The 24,677-nt window shown below is 43.9% G+C and overlaps 2 protein-coding genes across 3 annotated transcripts in view; one reads left to right on the top strand and one right to left on the bottom strand.

Annotated features, from left to right (window-relative positions):
- The window catches only part of LOC139477187 (tyrosine-protein kinase Fer-like), a 50,872-nt gene extending 39,304 nt beyond the window's left edge, over positions 1 to 11,568 (top strand). For both annotated transcript variants that reach the window (XM_071259746.1, XM_071259747.1), the window contains 7 exons: positions 481 to 684; positions 1,147 to 1,326; positions 3,935 to 4,148; positions 5,336 to 5,459; positions 6,892 to 7,043; positions 10,184 to 10,306; positions 11,249 to 11,568. In XM_071259746.1, the coding sequence (XP_071115847.1) occupies positions 481 to 684; positions 1,147 to 1,326; positions 3,935 to 4,148; positions 5,336 to 5,459; positions 6,892 to 7,043; positions 10,184 to 10,306; positions 11,249 to 11,388 (1,137 nt within the window). In that variant the 3' untranslated portion in view covers positions 11,389 to 11,568. The remainder of the gene's footprint in view (positions 1 to 480; positions 685 to 1,146; positions 1,327 to 3,934; positions 4,149 to 5,335; positions 5,460 to 6,891; positions 7,044 to 10,183; positions 10,307 to 11,248) is intronic.
- Positions 11,569 to 16,202: 4,634 nt separating this feature from the next.
- On the bottom strand, positions 16,203 to 19,087 carry LOC139477248 (G protein-regulated inducer of neurite outgrowth 1-like). The gene is made up of 3 exons (XM_071259800.1): positions 18,899 to 19,087; positions 17,567 to 18,233; positions 16,203 to 16,294 (listed from the first exon to the last, which is right to left on the bottom strand). The coding sequence occupies exons 1-3, from the start codon at positions 19,085 to 19,087 to the stop codon at positions 16,203 to 16,205; spliced, it is 948 nt and encodes a 315-aa protein (XP_071115901.1).
- Positions 19,088 to 24,677: the final 5,590 nt, after the last annotated feature.

Below are 24,677 nucleotides of genomic sequence, written 5' to 3'. Positions count from 1 at the left end.
GCGGGGCTTCTGTAGGTGGGTGATGAGGGAGGCGGGGCTTCTGTAGGTGGGTGATGAGGGAGGCGGAGCTTATGTAGGTGGGTGATGAGGGAGGCAGGACTTAGGGAGATGGGTCATGAGGGAGGCGGGGCTTAAAGAGGTGGGTGATGAGGGAGGCGGGGCTTAAGGAGGTTGGTGATGAGCTAGGCGGGGCTTATGCAGGTGGGTGATGAGGAAGGCAGGACTTAGGGAGGCAGGTGATGAGGGAGGCTGGACTCGTGCTGGTGGGTGATGAAGGAGGCGGGACTCATGCAGGTGGGTGATGAAGGAGGCGGGACTAAGCAGCTAAATGTCTCCTTGAATATGATATTTCTACTGTATGCATTGCAGACTAACTGATGTTACTGACAATATCATCCTCTTGTGTGTTAGGGATATATAACTGCTGTTTGCATCATAGACTTACTGATGTTACTGACAATTTCCTCCTCTTGTGTGCAGGACGTGGGGATCCCCCAGCCAAAGTCGCGTCTAGAAGATGAGGAGTGGTTTCATGGAGTCCTGCCACGGGAGGAGGTTCAGAGACTGCTGAATAATGATGGAGACTATCTTGTGCGCGAGAGTAAAAACAAACGAACAAATGAGACCCAATATGTGTTGTCTGTATACTGGTCTGGATATAAACACTTCATCATTCAGGGAGATGTAAGTATGTGTGTATTAATCAGGATATAAACACTTCATCATTCAGGGAGATGTAAGTATGTGTGTATTAATCAGGATATAAACACTTCATCATTCAGGGAGATGTAAATATCTGTGTATTAATCAGCATATAAACACTTCATCATTCATGGAGATGTAAGTATGTGTGTATTAATCAGGATATAAACACTTCATCATTCAGGGAGATGTAAGTATGTGTGTATTAATCAGGATATAAACACTTCATCATTCAGGGAGATGTAAGTATCTGTGTATTAATCAGGATATAAACACTTCATCATTCAGGGAGATGTAAGTATGTGTGTATTAATCAGGATATAAACACTTCATCATTCAGGGAGATGTATGCATCTGTGTATTAATCAGGATATAAACACTTCTGGTGGTGGAGATATCGCGGACTGGGATCCCCTATTCTGAGTGGTGTGGGCTGGGTTTCAGAACGGGGCGTGGAAGTTTGAGGGCATGTCGCATCCCACCATCCCGGAGCTGATCTTCCAGCAGCACTGCTCCGGCGACCCGGTCACGACCAAGTCCCAGGCCATCCTGCAGACGCCCATCCTCCGCGAAGAGTGGGAGCTCATGAACGATGACATCTCACTCGAGATGAAGATTGGAAATGTGAGTCAAAAGAGGGTGTGCAAGTTGGATGACATTTTAGGTCAAGGTCACGAGAGGTCAAATTTATAATATGCTTAAAATTTAAGAAATTTCAGATTAATTTATCAAATATCTCCAAATTTCCAAATTTCCTGACATACCATGGTATAACTAAGATACTGCTCAGTGTTGTTAAATTAACTCCCTGACATACCATGGTATGAATAAGATACTGCTCAGTGTTGTTAAACTAACTCTGACATACCATGGTATAACTGAGATACTGCTCAGTGTTGTTAAACTAAATCTGACATACCATGCTATAACTGAGATACTGCTCAGTGTTGTTAAACTAACTCTGACATACCATGGTATAACTGAGATACTGCTCAGTGTTGTTAAACTAAATCTGACATACCATGCTATAACTGAGATACTGCTCAGTGTTGTTAAACTAACCCTGACATACCATGGTATAACTGAGATACTGCTCAGTGTTGTTAAACTAACCCTGACATACCATGGTATAACTAAGATACTGCTCAGTGTTGTTAAACTAACTCTGACATACCATTGTATAACTGACATACTGCTCAGTGTTGTTAAACTAACTCCCTGACATACCATACTATAACTGAGATACTGCTCAGTGTTGTTAAACTAACTCTGACATACCATGATATAACTGAGATACCGCTCAGTTTTCTTAAACTAACCCTGACATACCATGGTATAACTGAGATACAGCTCAGTGTTGTTAAACTAACTCTGACATGCCATTGTATAACTGACATACTGCTCAGTGTTGTTGAACTAACTCCCTGACATACCATACTATAACTGAGATACCGCTCAGTGTTGTTAAACTAACTCTGACATACCATGCTATAACTGAGATACTGCTCAGTGTTGTTAAACCTACTCTGACATACCATGGTATGACAAAGATACGGCTCAGTGTTGTTAAACTAACTCTGACATACCATGGTATAACTGAGATACTGCTCAGTGTTGTTAAACTAAATCTGACATACCATGCTATAACTGAGATACTGCTCAGTGTTGTGAATCTAACTCACTGACATACCATGGTATAACTGAGATACTGCTCAGTGTTATTAAACTAACTCTGACATACCATGGTATGACTAAGATACTGCTCAGTGTTGTTAAACTAACTCTGACATACCATGGTATAACTGAGATACTGCTCAGTGTTGTTAAACTAACTCTGACATACCATGGTATGACAAAGATACTGCTCAGTGTTGTTAAACTAACTCTGACATACCATGGTATAACTGAGATACTGCTCAGTGTTGTTAAACTAACTCTGACATACCATGCTATAACTGAGATACTGCTCAGTGTTGTGAATCTAACTCACTGACATACCATGGTATAACTGAGATACTGCTCAGTGTTGTTAAACTAACTCTGACATACCATGGTATGACTAAGATACTGCTCAGTGTTGTTAAACTAACTCTGACATACCATGGTATAACTGAGATACTGCTCAGTGTTGTTAAACTAACTCTGACATACCATGGTATGACTGAGATACTGCTCAGTGTTGTTAAACTAACTCTGACATACCATGGTATGACTGAGATACGGCTCAGTGTTGTTAAACTAACTCTGACATACCATGGTATGACTGAGATACTGCTCAGTGTTGTTAAACTAACTCTGACATACCATGGTATGACTGAGATACTGCTCAGTGTTGTTAAACTAACTCTGACATACCATGGTATGACTGAGATACTGCTCAGTGTTGTTAAACTAACTCTGACATACCATGGTATGACTGAGATACTGCTCAGTGTTGTTAAACTAACTCTGACATACCATGGTATGACTGAGATACTGCTCAGTGTTGTTAAATTAACTCCCTGACATACCATACTCTAACTGAGATACTGCTCAGTGTTGTTAAACTAACTCTGACATACCATTGTATAACTGAGATACTGCTCAGTGTTGTTAAACTAAATCTGACATACCATGCTATAACTGAGATACTGCTCAGTGTTGTTAAACTAACTCTGACATACCATGGTATAACTGAGATACTGCTCAGTGTTGTTAAATTAACTCCCTGACATACCATACTCTAACTGAGATACTGCTCAGTGTTGTTAAACTAACTCTGACAAACCATGGTATGACTGAGATACTGCTCAGTGTTGTTAAACTAAATCTGACATACCATGGTATAACTGAGATACGGCTCAGTGTTGTTAAACTAACTCTGCCATACCATTGTATAACTGACATACGGCTCAGTGTTGTTAAACTAACTCTGCCATACCATTGTATAACTGACATACTGCTCAGTGTTGTTAAACTAACTCCCTGACATACCATACTATAACTGAGATACTGCTCAGTGTTGTTAAACTAACTCTGACATACCATGATATAACTGAGATACTGCTCAGTTTTCTTAAACTAACCCTGACATACCATGGTATAACTGAGATACGGCTCAGTGTTGTTAAACTAACTCTGACATGCCATTGTATAACTGACATACTGCTCAGTGTTGTTAAACTAACTCCCTGACATACCATACTATAACTGAGATACTGCTCAGTGTTGTTAAACTCTGGTGTATGTGCAGGGCAACTTCGGTGAGGTATACAAGGGCTTGTACACGCCCAAGAACCTGATCGTGGCGGTGAAGACGTGCAAGGACACGCTGTCAGAGGAGCAGAGGAAGAAGTTCCTGCAGGAGGGGAGAATACTGAAGCAGTACGACCACCCCAACATCGTCTGCTTCATTGGCATCGCAGCCCAGCGCCAGCCGGTCATGATCGTCATGGAGTTTGTGGCAGGTGAGTGATGAACCGCATGACTGTCGTTGTCTGACAGTCGGGGTGGTGGGTGTTTGCTCATTTGTGACAGGTTCTATTCCCAACATGGGTACAATGTGAAAAGCCCTAACATTTTCCTTTCTTCTCTTCTCTTCTTCTCCTTCTCTCCTTTCTTCCCTACTCTCCTTTCTTCCCTTCTCTCCTTTCTTCCCTTCTCTTCTTCTCCTTTCTTCCCTTCTCTCCTTTCTTCCCTTCTCTCCTTTCTTCCCTTCTCTTCTTCTCCTTTCTCTCCTTTCTTCCCTTCTCTCCTTTCTTCCCTTCTCTTCTTCTCCTTTTCTCTCTTCTTCTCCTTTTCTCCTTTCTTCCCTTCTCTCCTTTCTTCCCTACTCTTCTCCTTTCTTCCCTTCTCTTTTTCTCCTTTCTCTCCTTTCTTCCCTTCTCTTCTTTCCTCCCTTCTCTTCTTCTCCTTTCTCTCCTTTCTTCCCTTCTCTCCTTTCTTCCCTTCTCTTCTTCTCCTTTTCTCTCTTCTTCTCCTTTTCTCCTTTCTTCCCTTCTCTCCTTTCTTCCTTTCTCTCCTTTCTTCCCTTCTCTCCTTTCTTCCCTTCTCTCCTTTCTTCCTTTCTCTCCTTTCTTCCCTTCTCTCCTTTCTTCTTTTCTCTCCTTTCTTCCCTACTCTTCTTTTCCTTTCCTCCCTTCTCTCCTTTCTTCCCTTCTCTCCTTTCTTCCTTCTCCTTCTCTCCTTTCTTCCCTTCTCTCCTTTCTTCCCTACTCTCCTTTCTTCCCTTCTCTCCTTTCTTCCCTTTCCTCCTTTCCTCCCTTCTCTCCTTTCTTCCCTTCTCTCCTTTCTTCCCTTCTCTCCTTTCTTCCCTTCTCTCCTTTTCTCCTTTCTTCCCTTCTCTCCCTACTTCCCTTCTCTTCTTCTCCTTTTCTCCTTTCTTCCCTTCTCTCCTTTCTTCCCTTCTCTCCTTTCTTCCCTTCTCTCCTTTCCTCCCTTCTCTCCTTTCCTCCCTTCTCTCCTTTCTTCCCTTTTCTCCTTCCTTCCCTTTCTCTCTCTCACACTCCCTTCCTCACCCCCCAACCTCCCCAGTAAACTTTCTATCCCTTCCTCAAACCTGCCAACCCAGTAACCTCTCTTTCCCTTCCTTCTCCCCCTCCCCCCCACCCCCCACCCAAACTTCCCTGTAAAGCCTCCATGTTGTGTGTTGCAGGTGGGGCTCTGCTGGGGTTCCTACGGAAGCAGGGCAAGTCGCAGAACAAAGGGCAGCTGACGAGGATGTGCCTGGACTCTGCCAGCGGCATGGCCTACCTAGAGGCCCGCGGGTGTATACACAGGTTAGTGTCTAGACTCAAGCAGCTCACAGATCAGCACCCCATGTAAAGTGATCAGGGGAAAGTCTGTGTCATGTCAATGGCTGTTACAAGTCTGTGTCATGTCAATGGCTGTTACAAGTCTGTGTCATGTCAATGGCTGTTACAAGTCTGTCATGTCAATGGCTGTTACAAGTCGGTCATGTCAATGGCTGTTACAAGTCTGTGTCATGTCAATGGCTGTTACAAGTCTGTGTCATGTCAATGGCTGTTACAAGTCTGTGTGATGTCAATGGCCGTTACAAGTCTGTGTCATGTCAATGGCTGTTACAAGTCTGTGTCATGTCAATGGCTGTTACAAGTCTGTGTCATGTCAATGGCTGTTACAAGTCTGTGTCATGTCAATGGCTGTTACAAGTCTGTCATGTCAATGGCTGTTACAAGTCTGTGTGATGTTTATGGCCGTTACAAGTCTGTGTCATGTCAATGGCTGTTACAAGTCTGTCATGTCAATGGCTGTTACAAGTCTGTGTGATGTCAATGGCCGTTACAAGTCTGTGTCATGTCAATGGCTGTTACAAGTCTGTGTCATGTCAATGGCTGTTACAAGTCTGTCATGTCAATGGCTGTTACAAGTCTGTCATGTCAATGGCTGTTACAAGTCTGTCATGTCAATGGCTGTTACAAGTCTGTGTGATGTCAATGGCCGTTACAAGTCTGTGTCATGTCAATGGCTGTTACAAGTCTGTGTCATGTCAATGGCTGTTACAAGTCTGTGTCATGTCAATGGCTGTTACAAGTCTGTGTCATGTCAATGGCTGTTACAAGTCTGTGTCATGTCAATGGACGTTACAAGTCTGTGTCATGTCAATGGCTGTTACAAGTCTGTGTCATGTCAATGGCTGTTACAAGTCTGTGTCATGTCAATGGCTGTTACAAGTCTGTGTCATGTCAATGGCTGTTACAAGTCTGTGTCATGTCAATGGCTGTTACAAGTCTGTGTCATGTCAATGGCTGTTACAAGTCTGTGTGATGTTTATGGCCGTTACAAGTCTGTGTCATGTCAATGGCTGTTACAAGTCTGTCATGTCAATGGCTGTTACAAGTCTGTGTGATGTTTATGGCCATTACAAGTCTGTGTCATGTCAATGGCTGTTACAAGTCTGTCATGTCAATGGCTGTTACAAGTCTGTGTGATGTTTATGGCCGTTACAAGTCTGTGTCATGTCAATGGCTGTTACAAGTCTGTCATGTCAATGGCTGTTACAAGTCTGTGTGATGTTTATGGCCGTTACAAGTCTGTGTCATGTCAATGGCTGTTACAAGTCTGTCATGTCAATGGCTGTTACAAGTCTGTGTGATGTCAATGGCCGTTACAAGTCTGTGTCATGTCAGTGGCTGTTACAAGTCTGTGTCATGTCAATGGCTGTTACAAGTCTGTGTGTTCTCCCCTCAGGGATCTGGCGGCCCGGAACTGCCTGGTGGGTGACAACAACATCGTGAAGATCTCCGACTTCGGGATGTCTCGGGAGGAAGAGGAGTACACAGTGTCCGAGGGCATGAAGCAGATCCCCATCAAGTGGACGGCTCCAGAGGCACTCAACTACGGTCAGTACGCCGCCTCCACATTGATACATGGTTTCACATTTATAATAGATCTCACCTCAAAATGGTTTCACATTTATAAAATATCTCCTCTCAAAATGGTTTCATGTTTATAATAAATCTCCCCTCAAAATGGTTTCACATTTATAATAGATCTCACCTCAAAATGGTTTCACATTTATAAAATATCTCCTCTCAAAATGGTTTCACATTTATAAAATATCTGCTCAAAATGGTTTCACATTTATAATAAATCTCCCCTCAAAATGGTTTCACATTTATTATAGATCTCGCCCTCAAAAGGGTTTCACATTTATTAATAGATTTCCCCCCAAAATTGTTTTACGTTGATGCATCCCCCAACAAAATGGTTTCACTTTTATTATAGATCTCCCCGTCAAAATGGTTTCGCTTTTATATCTGTCCCCAACAAGATGGTTTCACATTTATACATCTCCCCAACAAGATGGTTTCACAATTATAAAGCTAAGGAAAGATTGAAGCTCTTTTTTACATGTGTTATACTCATCTAAAATGAGATGTACACACAATATCACCATGGAAACAGCTTGGTGAGTTCTACATGAAACAAGTTGATCCTTTGGGAATTCCTGTTTCTCCTGTACCTACCAGAAATCTGTGATCTGTGTCTGTACCAAAATACAAACTCAAGTCATCCGGTGCTCGGTCCTTCCCTGATGGAGCTGCTTCACTATGGATCTCTCTTACCTGCAGCCTCCTAACCCGTGAAGATCCAGGGTAGAATAGGTCGTCAGCAGCCAGGGCTTTACGGAAAAGGCGACTATGCTTGTCGTAAGAACCGACTCATGGGATCGGGTGGTCAGGCTCCCTGACTTGGTTGATACATGTCATCGTATCCCAATTGTGTAGATCGATGCTCATGATGCCAATCACTGGATTGTCTTCTACAGACTCGATTATTTACAGACCGCCGTCATATAGCTGGAATATCGTGTAGCTGGAATTTTGCTGAGTGTGGCGTTAAACAACAAACAAACAATCCTAGTGCACCTAGCATCACAGTGTTTAGTGCACCTAGCATCAGTGTTTAGTGCACCTAGCATCACAGTGTTTAGTGCACCTAGCATCAGTGTCCAGTGCACCTAGCATCAGTGTTTAGTGCACCTGGCATCACAGTGTCTAGTGCACCTAGCATCACAGTGTCTAGTGCACCTGGCATCACAGTGTTTAGTGCACCTAGCATCAGTGTTTAGTGCACCTAGCATCACAGTGTCTAGTGCACCTAGCATCACAGTGTCTAGTGCACCTAGCATCACAGTGTTTAGTGCACCTAGAATCACAGTGTTTTGTGCACCTAGAATCACAGTGTTTAGTGCACCTAGCATCACAGTGTCTAGTGCACCTAGCATCACAGTGTCTAGTGCACCTAGCATCACAGTGTTTAGTGCACCTGGCATCACAGTGTCTAGTGCACCTAGCATCACAGTGTCTAGTGCACCTTGCATCACAGTGTCTAGTGCACCTAGCATCACAGTGTTTAGTGCACCTAGCATCAAAGTGTTTAGTGCACCTGGCATCACAGTGTCTAGTGCACCTAGCATCACAGTGTCTAGTGCACCTAGCATCACAGTGTCTAGTGCACCTAGCATCACAGTGTCTAGTGCACCTAGCATCACAGTGTCTAGTGCACCTAGCATCACAGTGTCTAGTGCACCTTGCATCACAGTGTATAGTGCACCTTGCATCACAGTGTTTAGTGCACCTAGCATCAAAGTGTTTAGTGCACCTGGCATCACAGTGTCTAGTGCACCTAGCATCACAGTGTCTAGTGCACCTAGCATCACAGTGTCTAGTGCACCTAGCATCACAGTGTTTAGTGCACCTTGCATCACAGTGTTTAGTGCACCTAGCATCACAGTGTCTAGTGCACCTAGCATCACAGTGTCTAGTGCACCTAGCATCACAGTATCTAGTGCACCTTGCATCACAGTGTCTAGTGCACCTAGCATCACAGTGTCTAGTGCACCTAGCATCACAGTGTCTAGTGCACTTAGCGTCACAGTATCTAGTGCACCATGCATCACAGTGTCTAGTGCACCTAGCATCACAGTGTCTAGTGCACCTAGCATCAGAGTGTCAAGTGCACATAGCATCACAGTGTCTAGTGCACCTAGCGTCACAGTGTCTAGTGCACCTTGCATCACAGTGTCTAGTGCACCTTGCATCACAGTGTCTAGTGCACTTAGCGTCACAGTATCTAGTGCACCTTGCATCACAGTGTTTAGTGCACCTAGCATCACAGTGTCTAGTGCACTTAGCGTCACAGTATCTAGTGCACCATGCATCACAGTGTCTAGTGCACCTAGCATCACAGTGTCTAGTGCACCTAGCATCACAGTGTCTAGTGCACCTAGCATCACAGTGTTTAGTGCACCTTGCATCACAGTGTTTAGTGCACCTTGCATCACAGTGTTTAGTGCACCTTGCATCACAGTGTTTATTGCACCTTGCATCACAGTGTTTAGTGCACCTAGCATCACAGTGTCTAGTGCACTTAGCGTCACAGTATCTAGTGCACCATGCATCACAGTGTCTAGTGCACCTAGCATCACAGTGTCTAGTGCATCTGGCATCACAGTGTTTAGTGCACTTAGCGTCACAGTATCTAGTGCACCTTGCATCACAGTGTTTAGTGCACCTTGCATCACAGTGTTTAGTGCATCTGGCATCACAGTGTTTAGTGCATCTGGCATCACAGTGTTTAGTGCATCTGGCATCACAGTGTTTAGTGCATCTGGCATCACAGTGTTTAAGTCACAGCAGCCACAAACCCATAACAGGCAGCAGGCTCTCATATTGCCATACACTGGTCGGGGAACAAATATGACCACAATTGAGCAGATACTAGTATCTGGATGCCACTCACTCTCGATGGTGGCAAATCAAGTCTGTCCATTGTTGTCACTGTCCTCATGTGTGGCGTCTGTCTTCAGGTAAATACACAACAATCTGTGATGTGTGGCGTCTGTCTTCAGGTAAATACACAACAATCTGTGATGTGTGGCGTCTGTCTTCAGGTAAATACACAACAATCTGTGATGTGTGGCGTCTGTCTTCAGGTAAATACACAACAATCTGTGATGTGTGGCGTCTGTCTTCAGGTAAATACACAACAATCTGTGATGTGTGGAGCTACGGGATCCTGATGTGGGAGATCTTCTCCGGGGGAACCACGCCCTACCCAGGCTGGACCAATGGTCAGTCACGAGAGAAGATCGAGGATGGTGAGTATGTCGACCATAATATCATGTTTAGATGAGACTAACCCACCACTCACCTACCACTCACCCACCACTAACCCATCATTCTCCCACCACTAACCCATCACTCTCCCACCACTAACCCATCACTCTCCCACCACTAACCCATCACCCTCCCATCGCTAGCCTATCACTCTCCAACCACTCACCCACCACTAGCCCATCTTTCTCCCACCACTAACCCATCATTCTCCCACCACTAACCCATCACTCTCCCACCACTAACCCATCACTCTCCCACCACTAACCCATCACCCTCCCATCGCTAGCCTATCACTCTCCAACCACTCACCCACCACTAGCCCATCTTTCTCCCACCACTAACCCAACACTCTCCCACCACTAGCCTATCACTCTCCAACCACTCACCCACCACTAGCCCATCTTTCTCCCACCACTAACCCATCACTCTCCCACCACTAGCCTATCACTCTCCAACCACTCATCCACCACTAGCCCATCACTCTCCAACCACTCTCCCACCACTAACCCATCTTTCTCCCACCACTAACCCAACACTCTCCCAACACTAACCCATCACGCTCCCACCACTAGCCTATCACTCTCCAACTACTCTGCCACCACTCACCCACCACTAGCCCATCACTCACCCACCACTAACCCATGCTGCACCCATCACACGAACACAGGACCACCACTCTCCCACCACTCATCCACCATTCACCCACCACTAACCCATGCTGCACCCATCACACGAACACAGGACCACCACTCTCCCACCACTCTCCCACCACTCATCCACCACTAGCCCATGCTGCACCCATCACACTAACACAGGACCACCACTCTCCCACCACTCTCCCACCACTCATCCACCATTCACCCACCACTAGCCCATGCTACTCCCATGTGAACATGTTGGCTGAGCATGTGTTTTTGTTGCAGGTTACCGAATGCCGGCGCCGGTGGGTACGCCGTCTGAGGTGTACACGCTGATGCTGCGGTGCTGGGAGTACCATCCAGAGCGGAGGCCAAAGTTTGAGGAGATCTGTAAAGAACTGAAGCGAATAGGGAAACATATTTGACTATGGGGGTGATACAAGAGTTATATCCTTCTATGTAGCACTGTGACAAGGTGCAATACGAGACTCTAGTGTGAATGTGTATAACATAGGACACTGTGTGATAATAATGTTGTGGGCGGGGGGATGTTGAATGAGTGAAGTTCCTAGATCTGTAGTGAAGGAAATACATGGTGAGAACACAGCTGGACAATGCTTCACAGAATGTGGGGTGATGTGTCACGGAGGACGTGGGGCGATGTGTCACGGAGGACGTGGGGTGATGTGTCATGGAGGACGTGGGGTGATGTGTCATGTAGGACTTGGGGTGATGTGTCACGGAGGACGTGGGGTGATGTGTCACGGAGGACGTGGGGTGATGTGTCACGGAGGACGTGGGGTGATGTGTCACGGAGGACGTGGGGCGATGTGTCACGGAGGACGTGGGGTGATGTGTCATGGAGGACTGGGGCGATGTTTCACGGAGGACGTGGGGCGATGTGTCACGGAGGACGTGGGGCGATGTGTCAAGGAGGACGTGGGCGATGTTTCACGGAGGACGTGGGGTGATGTGTCACGGAGGACGTGGGGTGATGTGTCACGGAGGACTTGGAGCTGCCCCTGTCTTGTATTCTGTGATGAGGAAGATGCACTATTACCCAGAAGTTATTCAGTGATGCAGGAGACACTTGAAGGAGGTGGAGCATATCCAACTCACATTTCAGTTGTCCACTCAAAGCCGACTAGTCCAGGGAATGCAGTAACACATCTACAGCAGCACAACCTCACAGGAGACAGAACACGTGTCAAGCCTAACCCAAGCTGTGTACTAACCCTAAACCTTACCCTAACCATAACCCTAACCCTAACCCTAATCCTAACCCTAACCCTAACCCTAATCCTAACCCTAACCTAACCCAACCCTAACCCTTACCCTAAACCTAACCCAACCCTAACCTAACCCAACCCTAACCCTAACCCTAATCCTAACCCTAACCTAACCCAACCCTAACCCTTACCCTAAACCTAACCTAACCCAACCCTAACCCTTACCCTAAACCTAACCCAACCCTACACCTAACCCTACCCTACCCTACCCTACCCCTACCCCTACCCCTACCCTACCCTACCCTACCCTACCCTACCCTACCCTACCCTACCCTACCCTACCCTACCTCTACCCTACCCTACCCTACCCTACCTCTACCCTACCCTACCCTACCCTACCTCTACCCCTACCCTACCCTACCCTACCCTACCCTACCCAACCCTACCTCTACCCTACCCTACCTACCCTACCCTACCCTACCTCTACCCCTACCCTACCCTACCCTACCCTACCCTACCTCTACCCCTACCCTACCCTACCCTACCCTACCCTACCCTACCCTACCCTACCCTACCCCTACCCCTACCCCTAACCTGAAGACAGAAGTTTGCCGATTCTGCAGTCGGCACAGCAAGACAGCAGCCATGAGTGTTTCTTGCATCAGTGGCCCAGCAGCATGTGAAGCCCCTCTCAAGATGAAGATGAGGATGATAGCCTGTGCAGGAGAGGGGAAGACATATTTTCTCTGCATCCAACCAGTGTCCATGAAAATGAAAGGGAAGTAAAAGTGACAACTGAGGACTTGAGTTGTATAATGTGACAGGAGACTGAGAGTTGAAGGAGTACTTGCGTCATTTCAATTTCCTTATCTGCTCTACTCAATGGACGACCCTATGCTGGGACAGATTTTCAGTAGATGTATGGACTTTTATTAGCAAAGCCTGAGAGAAATTCAACAAGATTCATGCTTCAGACAAGTAGCTATAGTGACAGACTAATGTAAAATCTACAGCCATGTCACCCTGTGTTAGTTATCCGACAACGAGTGTGTTTTTGTTTACAATGTGATTTCGATATTCGCCATATTAACAGCCCTGCTCCAATTAATGCCCCTGCCCAAATGAAAATTTTCCTGACATCTACATGTTCTTGTGGCTGGGAAAGATTGTTTTACAGGAAAAAAGCAGCACAGAAGGGTATATGTAGTCTTGTAAATATCAGCGAAGGTGTTTCAGTTGCATCTACACTTGAACTAAATTTTATACACTTCACAATCTCTGAAAAAAACTTTCACTTGTGTAGATTGTTTATGATCTCCTTCCTTTATCAATTTTATATTTGTCCAGGACCCTTATTACGGTGACTACGGTACTCATATATTAGTAGGGGAAACAAAATCTGTTATCTATACCGTATTCGACGTAATAAGCGCCCCGCTCTAATAAGCGCCCATGGCGACAATTCCTCAGATATTGGCTAATGAAAATCCCAATTGCACCCCTTCTGATTGAACAATGTACACAAGACTTATTTATTCGCATATGATACGCACTCGAGTGTTATATGCACCCTTAATTATGGGGAATTTAATTCTGGAAAAATATATCTGTCGTACATAAACATTTCAGGCTGTGAGCATAAACCACAAAATTTATCTTTCAACTCTGTTTTTTTCACCAAAATAACATTCTAATAAGAGACCCCTATTTCTAATTTTGAGAGCGCCCTGGGCGCTTATTACGTCGAATACGGTAAATGTGTTTACTCAGTACTTAAGTGACAAAATGATGAACAGTGTCGTGCAATTTTTTCCTAAAGATACAGGGAAGTTTGGGATATTTAAGAATTTATTTCCATATTTTTTGCCTTGAATGAACATAAAAACTGATGTGTGAAGTGTAAATCTAAGCGCACACCACAAGCCCCACCCATTCTATTTTCAACCAATCAGGAAACAGTAGCCTGCTAGTGGGAGTGGCCTAAATTAGTTTCCCTTTTTGGAAACAAACATTGCTTTGCTAGCCAGTATAATGTCATGGCAGTTTATTTGTGTAAACTCTTGAGAAGGGGTGGTGCTTGACTTTTTTCAAGGTGTATATGTTGACTTGTCAGTAGAATCCTGCTGATGTGAAGTCTAGGGATGATTGATGCAGATATGTGATGAGCACACTGGAATTATTATACAGAAAACTTGAACAGCTTGTCATTGTGATTCTGACGCCAGTAATGTTTGACCACTATGTTTATTGTGTCTCACATATTGTCTGATCATGTCAACACAAGTTTGATCATCAGCTTTTGTCTGATTGTCGACACAAGTTTGATCATCAGCTATTGTCTGATTATGTTAAAACCAGTTTGATCAACCATTGTCAATATTGTGTCAACACAAGTTTGATCATCAGCTTTTGTCTGATTATGTTGACACAAGTTTGATCATCAGCTATTGTCTGATTATGTTAAAACCAGTTTGATCAACCATTGTCAATATTGTGTTAACACCAGTTTGATCATCAGCTATTTGATTCTGTTAACACAAATTTGATCAACCATTGTCTTTCTCATGTTAACACCATTTTGATCAACTATTGCCTTTAGCATGCCAACACAAATTTCATCTACCACTGTCTTTTTAATGTCAACACAAGTTTGATCAACTATAGTCTGATCATGTGAACAGAAGTTTGATCAACTTTATTCTGATCATGTAAACAGAATTTTCATCAACCATTGTCTTTATTGTGTTAACACAAGTTTGATCAGCTATTGTCTTTATCATGTTAACACAAGCTTGATCAACTTTTGTCTTTATCATGTTAACACCAGTTTCATCAACTTTTGTCTTTATCATGTTAACACAAGTTTGATCAACTATAGTCTTTATCATGTTAACACAAGTTTGATCAACTATTGTCTTTACCATGTTAACACCAGTTTGATGAACTATTGCTGTGCCCCTTTACCAATGAATTCCAGTGTGTGACTGAAGGACTGTGTGTGTCCCCCCCCCCACCCCACCCCACTACGCCCTTTTTGGACATTGTGTGTCCTTAACACTAAACACGGTCAGTTTGTGCAGTTTGGATTTAGCAAATTCCGACTTTTTAATGTTAATATTCCTCCTGTTTCTCACAAAATCATCGTTTGAGCCCAAGCCCATGTGAAGTCTAATTAAGTCATTTCTCGGGTATTTTGCAACTCGTGTTTTCTACATACTGGAGATATTTGTTTGTGCAACCTTCACCCAGCCTCCATTGAAGGGAGATAATGTACATTTACAGAGTTATGTCCCCTTGTCGGAACATTATGAGTGCTAAGACAATGAACTGGCAATGCAGTGTCAACATTGTGGATATATTGTTTCTCTTCATTTTATCATGATTTTTACTGTTTGACGATTGTGAATTTGTACACGGAGTCCAGTGTGTCGATCTCTATAACGATGTAGTAGACAAGTAGACAGTAGACAGTAGACGAGCTACAGCTTGTAGTTACCACGGCTCAGATAGATGCTGTCAACAAACTTTGATCTCTTTCTACTTTTTCTGGTCACCATGGTTACCATTTAATGGGTTGCTTTGGTTCTTGTTTGACGAGTTGCCATGGTTACAAATGGAAAGGTCACCATGGTTACAGAATGACCGGTTGTCATAATGCATAGTAAGTGTTTATACAACTGCATCATATACCTTGTGAGTTTACATGTTTTATTTTCAATTCTTTGGTGCCTTTGCTTGTAGAGTCATAATTTTAAAATGTGAAACATTTTGTCTGTGTTAGCAATTGATATATAATATCAAATTTAGAATGTCACTGAAAACCTGATTGAAAATAGATACCATAGCAACAGTGATGGAAAATGATTCTCATATCTGTGGGTTGCCGTGGCAACAACGTGGTGTACTTGGTGGATGTGACAATGTAATGAAGGTTTATCCTCTAGCCACTCCAAGTCATCCTCCATTCAGAGGACAACAACATTGCTTTCATTGAGTAGGACACAGTTTGCTCAGGCAGAAGACACTATCAGAGCAGCAGACACCATCAAAGCAGCAGACACTATCAGGGCAGCAGACGTCACACAAGCAGACGTCACCACATCTGTCCAATGAAGCAGACGTCAGACATCTGTCCAATGAAATCAGATGTCACACACATCTGCCCAGTGAAAACAGACGTCACACATCTGCCCAGGGCAGCAAATGTCACACAAGCAGACATCGCACACATCTGCCCAATGTAGCAGACGTCACACATCTGCCCAGTGAAAACAGACGTCACACATGTCTGCCCAGGGCCGCGGATGGCGTTTTCCCCGAGATGTGCCCGTTGTCCCTGTATATCTTCATTTGTGTTGTCACCACAGAAAGTCTGAAGTCAGGGTCAGTCGGAAGCACATCACTTTTGTTTTGGGCCCGTGTGCGAAGAAGTCATAATATGCCTGTAATAATACACTCTTTATCACTTGGATCACCCAGTGTCCTCGGGAGACAGGACCAGCCCCCAGCCTGTAGGACCAAGGTGCTGTAATTCTTTATCATGAAGATTCCTGGTATTGAGATTTCACTCTGTCATTGCGTAGCTGAATAGTGCTCAGATTAATACACCCCATAAGGGCCAAAATGTGTTTTCTTGAAGCCCTGATCATGTATTCTGAATAAGCTGAAGTCAGCCAGGGCACCTGCTTCTGTATCTCAGGCCCTGACTGTGAATAATCACTACACCAGGTTGTTACAATACTCATGTATATCTACACCTTATTACCCTGCTGTGGTATTGCGCACCATATTGCCAAGCTGTTGTATATATGCACATACCGTATTCGACGTAATAAGCGCCTCGCTCTAAGCGCCCACGGCAATATTTGCTAATTTATTGGCTTGTGAACAATCCCAATTAGCACCTCTTCCGATTGATCAATTTATTTATTCGCGTATAATACGCACTCGTGTGTTACATGCATTCTTAATTATGGGCAATTAAATTCTGGAAAAATACATCTGTTGCATATGAACATTTCAGTCTGTCAGCATAAACCACAAACTTTATCTTTCAACTCTGTTTTTTCCACCAAAATGATATTCTAATAAGAGCCCCCTATTTCTTATTTTGAGAGAGCCCTGGGCGCTTATTGCGTCGAATACGGTATTCCCCAGTGTCTGCACCCTGCTCCATGTCGTCCCCTGCAGCACAGCAGTGTTACCACAGGCCTACTTATGGAACTGATGCCACAGAGAAACAAGACCATTTCTATTTGAGAATGAAAGGTTTATATTAGGTTGTGTAGATTGTGTTACTGAGATTTCTAGGTAATAAGCATATCATTGTAGTACATAACAGCCCAAAGTTGCTGTTTTTCTGTTAGAGTTTTACCTGACAGGACTAGGTTGGGGTGACCGAACATGACTGGGTCATGGTGACCTGACAAGACTAGGTTGGGGTGACCGAACATGACTGGGTCATGGTGACCTGACAAGACTAGGTTGGGGTGACCGAACATGACTGGGTCAAGGTGACCTGACAGGACTAGGTTGGGGTGACCGAACATGACTGGGTCAAGGTGACCTGACAGGACTGGGTCCTGGTGACCTGACAGGACTAGGTTGGGGTGACCGAACATGACTCGGTCAAGGTGACATGACAGGACTAGGTTGGGGTGACCAAACATGACTGGGTCATGGTGACCTGACAAGACTAGGTCACAGTTACCTAATATTACTGGGTCATGGTGACCTGACAGGACTAGGTTGGGGTGACCGAACATGACTGGGTCAAGGTGACCTGACAAGACTAGGTTGGGGTGACCGAACATGACTGGGTCATGGTGACCTGACAGGACAAGGTTGGGGTGACCTAACATGACTGGGTCATGGTGACCGGACAGGCCTAGGTTGGGGTGACCGAACATGACTGGGTCATGGTGACCTGACAGGACATGTTTTCTGATAGACTTGAGAACTCTTTGTTTGAGGAACCTTGAAGGTGTGTCAGTGTTGTCATTGATCCATTCCATGGTGTAGTTGAGCTGGTAGGACAGTAGCTGTAACAATGTAAGTTGCACCTGTCATTGTAGCAGTACATGATGTTGTAGCTGATGCAGGTGGTGAGGTCACTGTGCCTTCTCTGTCTGGTCTTACTGTCGTGTGTCGTGTGATCTGTGATCTGTGTAACCTCCACTCATGCTTCCTGTGTTATTTGGTGCTGCATCAAAATTCAGCCAATCAGAAGCCTCAATTTCTACACCAGCCAATCAAATTTAACGGCAACAAATGATCATTTACGTTTTGTGATCTTCGTTCCAGTTTGATAAATACAGAAACTTTCACATCAGCAGTTTGATGCATCATGATTGAATACAAAATGTCAAACATTGAATCATGGAAACTTTTTGGCACTAGCGTCTGGAATATTTTGGGTCACAGTAACCTAATACAACAGGACTGGCTCAGGGTGACCTAACATTACTGGGTCGGCGTGACCCAACTGGACTGGATCAGGGTGACCTAACATTACTGGGTCGGCGTGACCCAACAGGACTGGATCAGGGTGACCTAGCATTACTGGGTCGACGTGACCCAACTGAACTGGATCAGGGTGACCTAGCATTACTGGGTCGGCGTGACCCAACAGGACTGGATCAGGGTGACCTAGCATTACTGGGTCAGCGAGACCCAACAGGACTGGATGAGGGTGACCTAGCATTACTGGGTTGGTGTGACCCAACAGGACTGGATCAGGGTGACCTAGCATTACTGGGTCGGCGAGACCCAACAGGACTGGATCAGGGTGACCTAGCATTACTGGGTTGGTGTGACCCAACAGGACTGGATCAGGGTGACCTAGCATTACTGGGTCGGCGTGACCCAACAGGACTGGATCAGGGTGACCTAACATGTTCTACTGAATCCAGGAAACTTGTGGGTTGCTGTGAATCTTGACAGGTCAGATATTGCGTGTGACAACCATGTGTGTTTATGTATGCAGTGTATTGTTAGATATTCACTTGACAGTGGATCCCCATGTTGTGACACTGTACCATATATAGGAGTAGAAAATATCAGTGTGATCACAGTTTACAATATCATGTTGATTGGTCAGTGGACAAAGTAGGTTTATTAAATGTAACAACATTGATTTTAATACACTGTTTTCATTGTAGGACTTTTATTGTATAAACCACAATACAGACTTAAATACACTGTTTTCATTGTAGGACTTTTATAGTATTAATTGCTACAACATTGACTTAAATACACTGTTTTCATTGTAGGACTTTTATAGTTTAAACTGCTACAACAATGACTTAAATGCACTGTTTTCATTGTAGGACTCTTATAGTATTAATTGCTACAATATTGACTTTAGTACACTGTTTTCATTGTAGGACTTTTATAGTATAAACTGCTACAATACAGACTTTGATACACTGTTTTCATTCTAGGACTTTTATAGTACAAACTGCTACAATACTGACTTAAATACACTGTTTTCATTCTAGGACTTTTATAGTATTAATTGCTACAATATTGACTTTAGTACACTGTTTTCATTGTAGGACTTTTATAGTATAAACTGCTACAACACTGACTTAAATACACTGTTTTCATTTATAGTATAAACTGCTACAATACAGACTTTAATACACTGTTTTCATTGTAGGACTTTTATAGTATTAATTGCTACAATATTGACTTTAATACACTGTTTTCATTGTAGGACTTTTATAGTTTAAACTGCTACAACAATGACTTAAATACACTGTTTTCATTGTAGGACTTATATAAGTATTAATTGCTACAACATTGACTTTAATACACTGTTTTCATTGTAGGACTTTTATAGTATAAACTGCTACGACATTGACTGAATGTACTGTTTCATAGTTCCTTTACATTTGCTACACTTTCCTGTAATGAATGTCAAATGACTAATTTAATTTTTTTTATGATTTTGCTTCAATACTGAAGACTATGATTGTTGCCATGGATACCTTAATTGTGCTTTCTTCTAGCAGCTGTTACATGCTGATGTTGTGGTAGCTTGTCTGTCCTGTTGTCACAGTGTCATCTTTATAGTTTTCCAATTGTTGATACATTTTCAAATTTTATGACTGTGCAGGTGTTGAGGTCATGGCCTCTGATATTGTTCCTGTTCTCTTGCTGTCGATACAGAACACAGACTGTTAGGTTCTTGATGTTCTCAGCCTCAAGGAGAGCACCAGTAGATTGTTCATGATAGCCCGGCTTCTAGTTTTCATGTTTTGTTGATATTTTTTTTAAATTTTATTTTATTAATAAAAATTAGAGAGGGGGTGTATTCAGTGTCAAAATAGTTTGTGTTGATATGTGGTGAATTCCTGAAAAAATGCAAAGAAAAAACAGCATTTATGACTTATTTTTGTTAAATTTTGAAAACAGTTTTGTCAATTATGTTCAGAAAATAGAAAGGGATATTGCCTGGATCATTTAAGATGTAAAATTTACAACAAATTGCGATGATATGAGATGATGCCCTAAAACCTACAAATTTTATGGTACAAAAAATGTTTTCACAGCATTTCTGAATATTTTTGTCAACTTTTGCTAAAATGTTGAAAAAAGGAATAATGTTGTTTGTTTTGAATCGACCTCCTGATGTGTGATGTGATGGATCTGTTTGTATGACCTGCTGTAATCTCCGCACAGTGTTACAGAGTAACCTGTCTTAGATGCCTAGAAGTCACTGATGTGATGGTAACGAGTCTTTAGGACTTTAAAGTTTTATAGTTCTCACAGAACGCTTCACTTGTCATCCCTAGCTTTTGCTCCTCAGGAGATATCCCTACAAGGAAATTGCCGACTGGTGTGACAGCATCAAATTACTTCTCTAATCTCGCTGTCACTGAAGCTTGTCAGCTGTAATTTTCACACTCTAGACCCTTGTTTACAAACTTAAAAAGTTGGGACAGCTGTAATTTTCACACTCTAGACCCTTGTTTACAAACTTAAAAAGTTGGGACAGCTGTAATGTTCACACAAGACCCTTGTTTATAAACTTAAAAAGTTGGGACAGCTGTAATTTTCACTCTAGACCCTTGTTTACAAACTTTAAAAGTTGGGACAGCTGTAATTTTCACGCTCTAGACCCTTGATTACAAACTTAAAAAGTTGGGACAGCTGTAATTTTCACACTAGACCCTTGTTAAAAACTTAAAAAGTTGGAAGAATGATTTTGGATGATAAATAGAATCTCATCCTTGTGTTATGATGCCAAATATATGAACATTCATCCATGAAAGTTGAATCTCCTTGGAAACCCTTGGATGTTCAGCTTTTGTCTACTAGGGCTGGGACGGGTAACTCGGGTATCGGGGTAGTAAATTCGGACTCGTCCCAGCCCTAGTCTACTCGTGTTAATATATTTCTACCATGACGCTCGGGGAGATTCTGTATTTCCTCTTTACCCCCTGATCTGAGAAACATACATCACACCCAGACCTGGGTCTGACCCCTACAAGGTACAATGTGGGAAGCCCTACCACCATAGCTGGAGTGTCAGCATTTGCAGAAATTGTGTATAACCCTACTCCCACATTCTTGAGCTGTATTACTTTACCAGGACTGTCAGTACCATTGTTGGCAAATTGCAAACTATTTTAATTCGGTTTGCCGGAGTTTAGCATGTATTTTCAAGGTGTAATGATCATACTGTGGGTCATCTACCGATTTGACCCGTTGGTGACCCCTGCAACCACCAACCACAGCCTAACAGTGTCCGCAGCATCTGCAGCATCCGCAGCATCTGCCCAGGAACAAGTCTAGCAACATCTTCAACGCAGTGTGACTTGTAGCTTTAATCAATATCACCATACTGTTGTTACTTCTTCACCTAAAGTTTAACCACGTCGGATAACATCCTTGTTTCATGTGTCGTTTGATTTGTCTGATTTAGTAATTGACGGCTTTTAGCTAGGTGGGTTTTACCCCTGCGGTCTGTGTGTGGTTCAGTGATGTAGATGTGGTAGATTCTACACCAGCTGTGTGCTGCATATGTGCCATGTGATACGCACGTCTTGCTGTTACCTGTTGTATGTGTGTCACACTCAACCTAGACCTGGGTCAGGGTGACCTAACAGCTGGGTCGTGGTGACCTAACAATAAATGGCCATGGGGACTTAACAAGACTGGGTTACGATGACCTGACAGGTCGGTGTCAAAATGACCTTGACCACTCAGTGACCTGACAGGACGTTGTTTTGGGTAAATGAATAGGACTATTTGTGAGGGTAACTTTAACACAACTTGGTCACGGATCTCCACCAGTGTCGGGTGACCTTGACCTAACATGACTGGGTCATGTTAGATGCCCTGCAAGTCAGAGTTCTGATATTGAGGAATATGGTCTAGATTGAGTGAGACTACCTATTTTATCTGTTATTGGCTTGCAGAGTTTTATCCTATACATACATATATATATATGATACAGTGTTTATCCATCTACTTGTACAGCTTAGTATTGTGACTATATGTTTATATTCACTTGTATCATCCATGTGTATGTGATACAGTGTTTATACATCTACTTGTACAGCTTAGCTCAGTGACTGTACTTCTATATTTGCTTGTATCATCCCTGTGTATATTCCCAGCTATTTTTCTACTCACTGTAAATACCCCACTATGTAATCTACATGAGAAAATCTACTGCAATAAATGCTTATAATAGACTGGTCTGTGTGTTGTGTGTAGACAGGTGCTTGTAGGGAGAGTGGAAGTATCAGTCTGTGTGTTGTGTGTAGACAGGTGTTTGTAGGGGGAGTGGAGGTATCAGTCTGTGTGTTGTGTGTAGACAGGTGTTTGTAGGGGGAGTGGAGGTATCAGTCTGTGTGTTGTGTGTAGACAGGTGCTTGTAGGGAGAGTGGAGGTATCCGTCTGTGTGGACAGGTGTTTGTAGGGGGAGTGGAGGTATCAGTCTGTGTGTTGTGTAGACAGGTGCTTGTAGGGAGAGCGGAGGTATCAGTCTGTGTGTTGTGTGTAGACAGATGCTTGTAGGGGGAGTGGAGGTATCTGTCTGTGTGTTGTGTGTAGACAGGTGCTTGTAGGGGGAGCGGAGGTATCAGTCTGTGTGTTGTGTGTAGACAGGTGTTTGTAGGGAGAGCGGAGGTATCAGTCTGTGTGTTGTGTGTAGACAGGTGTTTGTAGGGGGAGTGGAGGTATCAGTCTGTGTGTTGTGTGTAGACAGGTGCTTGTAGGGAGAGTGGAGGTATCCGTCTGTGTGGACAGGTGTTTGTAGGGGGAGTGGAGGTATCAGTCTGTGTGTTGTGTGGACAGGTGTTTGTAGGGGGAGTGGAGGTATCAGTCTGTGTGGACAGGTGTTTGTAGGGGGAGTGGAGGTATCCTTCTGTGTCTTGTGTAGACAGGTGTTTGTAGGGGGAGTGGAGGTATCAGTCTGTGTGTTGTGTGTAGACAGATGCTTGTAGGGGGAGTGGAGGTATCCGTCTGTGTGGACAGGTGTTTGTAGGGGGAGTGGAGGTATCAGTCTGTGTGTTGTGTAGACAGGTGTTTTGTAGGGGGAGTGGCGGTATCAGTCTGTGTGTTGTGGGAGCGGAGGTATCTGTCTGTGTGTTGTGTAGACAGGTGTTTGTAGGGGGAGTGGAGGTATCAGTCTGTGTGTTGTGTAGACAGGTGTTTGTAGGGGGAGTGGAGGTATCAGTCTGTGTGTTGTGTAGACAGGTGTTTGTAGGGGGAGTGGAGGTATCAGTCTGTGTGTTGTGTAGACTGGTGCTTGTTGGGTGAGTGGAGGTATCAGTCTGTGTGTTGTGTAGACAGGTGCTTGTTGGGTGAGTGGAGGTATCAGTCTGTGTGTTGTGTGTTGTGTGTAGGGGAAGTGGAGGTATCAGTCTGTGTGTTGTGTAGACTGGTGCTTGTTGGGTGAGTGGAGGTATCAGTCTGTGTGTTGTGTGTTGTGTGTAGGGGAAGTGGAGGTATCAGTCTGTGTGTTGTGTAGACTGGTGCTTGTTGGGTGAGTGGAGGTATCAGTCTGTGTGTTGTGTAGACAAGTGTTTGTAGGGGGAGTGGAGCTATCAGTCTGTGTACACGTGTAGACAGGTGCTTGTTTGTTCTTTAAGGCCGCACTCAACAATATTCCAGCTATATGATTGCGGTCTGTATATAATAGAGTCAGGACCAGACAATCCAGTGATTGACATTATGAGCATCGATCCACACTATTGGGATACAATGACATGCACCAAACACGTCAGCAAGGCTGACCACCCGATGCCGTTAAACAGGCGTTTTTAGGGGGAGTGGAGGTATCCGTTGTGTTGTGTAGACAGGTGTTTGTGGGGGGAGTGGAGGTTTCAGTATGTGTAGACAGGTGTTTGTAGGGGGAGAGGAGGTATCCGTCTGTGTGTTGTGTAGACAGGTGCTTGTAGGGGGAGTGGAGGTATCAGTCTGTGTGGACAGGTGTTTGTAGGGGGAGTGGAGGTATCAGTCTGTGTGTT

This window comes from Haliotis cracherodii, unplaced genomic scaffold (assembly GCF_022045235.1).
Source record: "Haliotis cracherodii isolate W230 unplaced genomic scaffold, xgHalCrac1.p SCAF_32, whole genome shotgun sequence".
Lineage (NCBI taxonomy): Eukaryota > Metazoa > Mollusca > Gastropoda > Lepetellida > Haliotidae > Haliotis > Haliotis cracherodii.
This window is presented reverse-complemented; position numbering and strand designations above follow the sequence as displayed.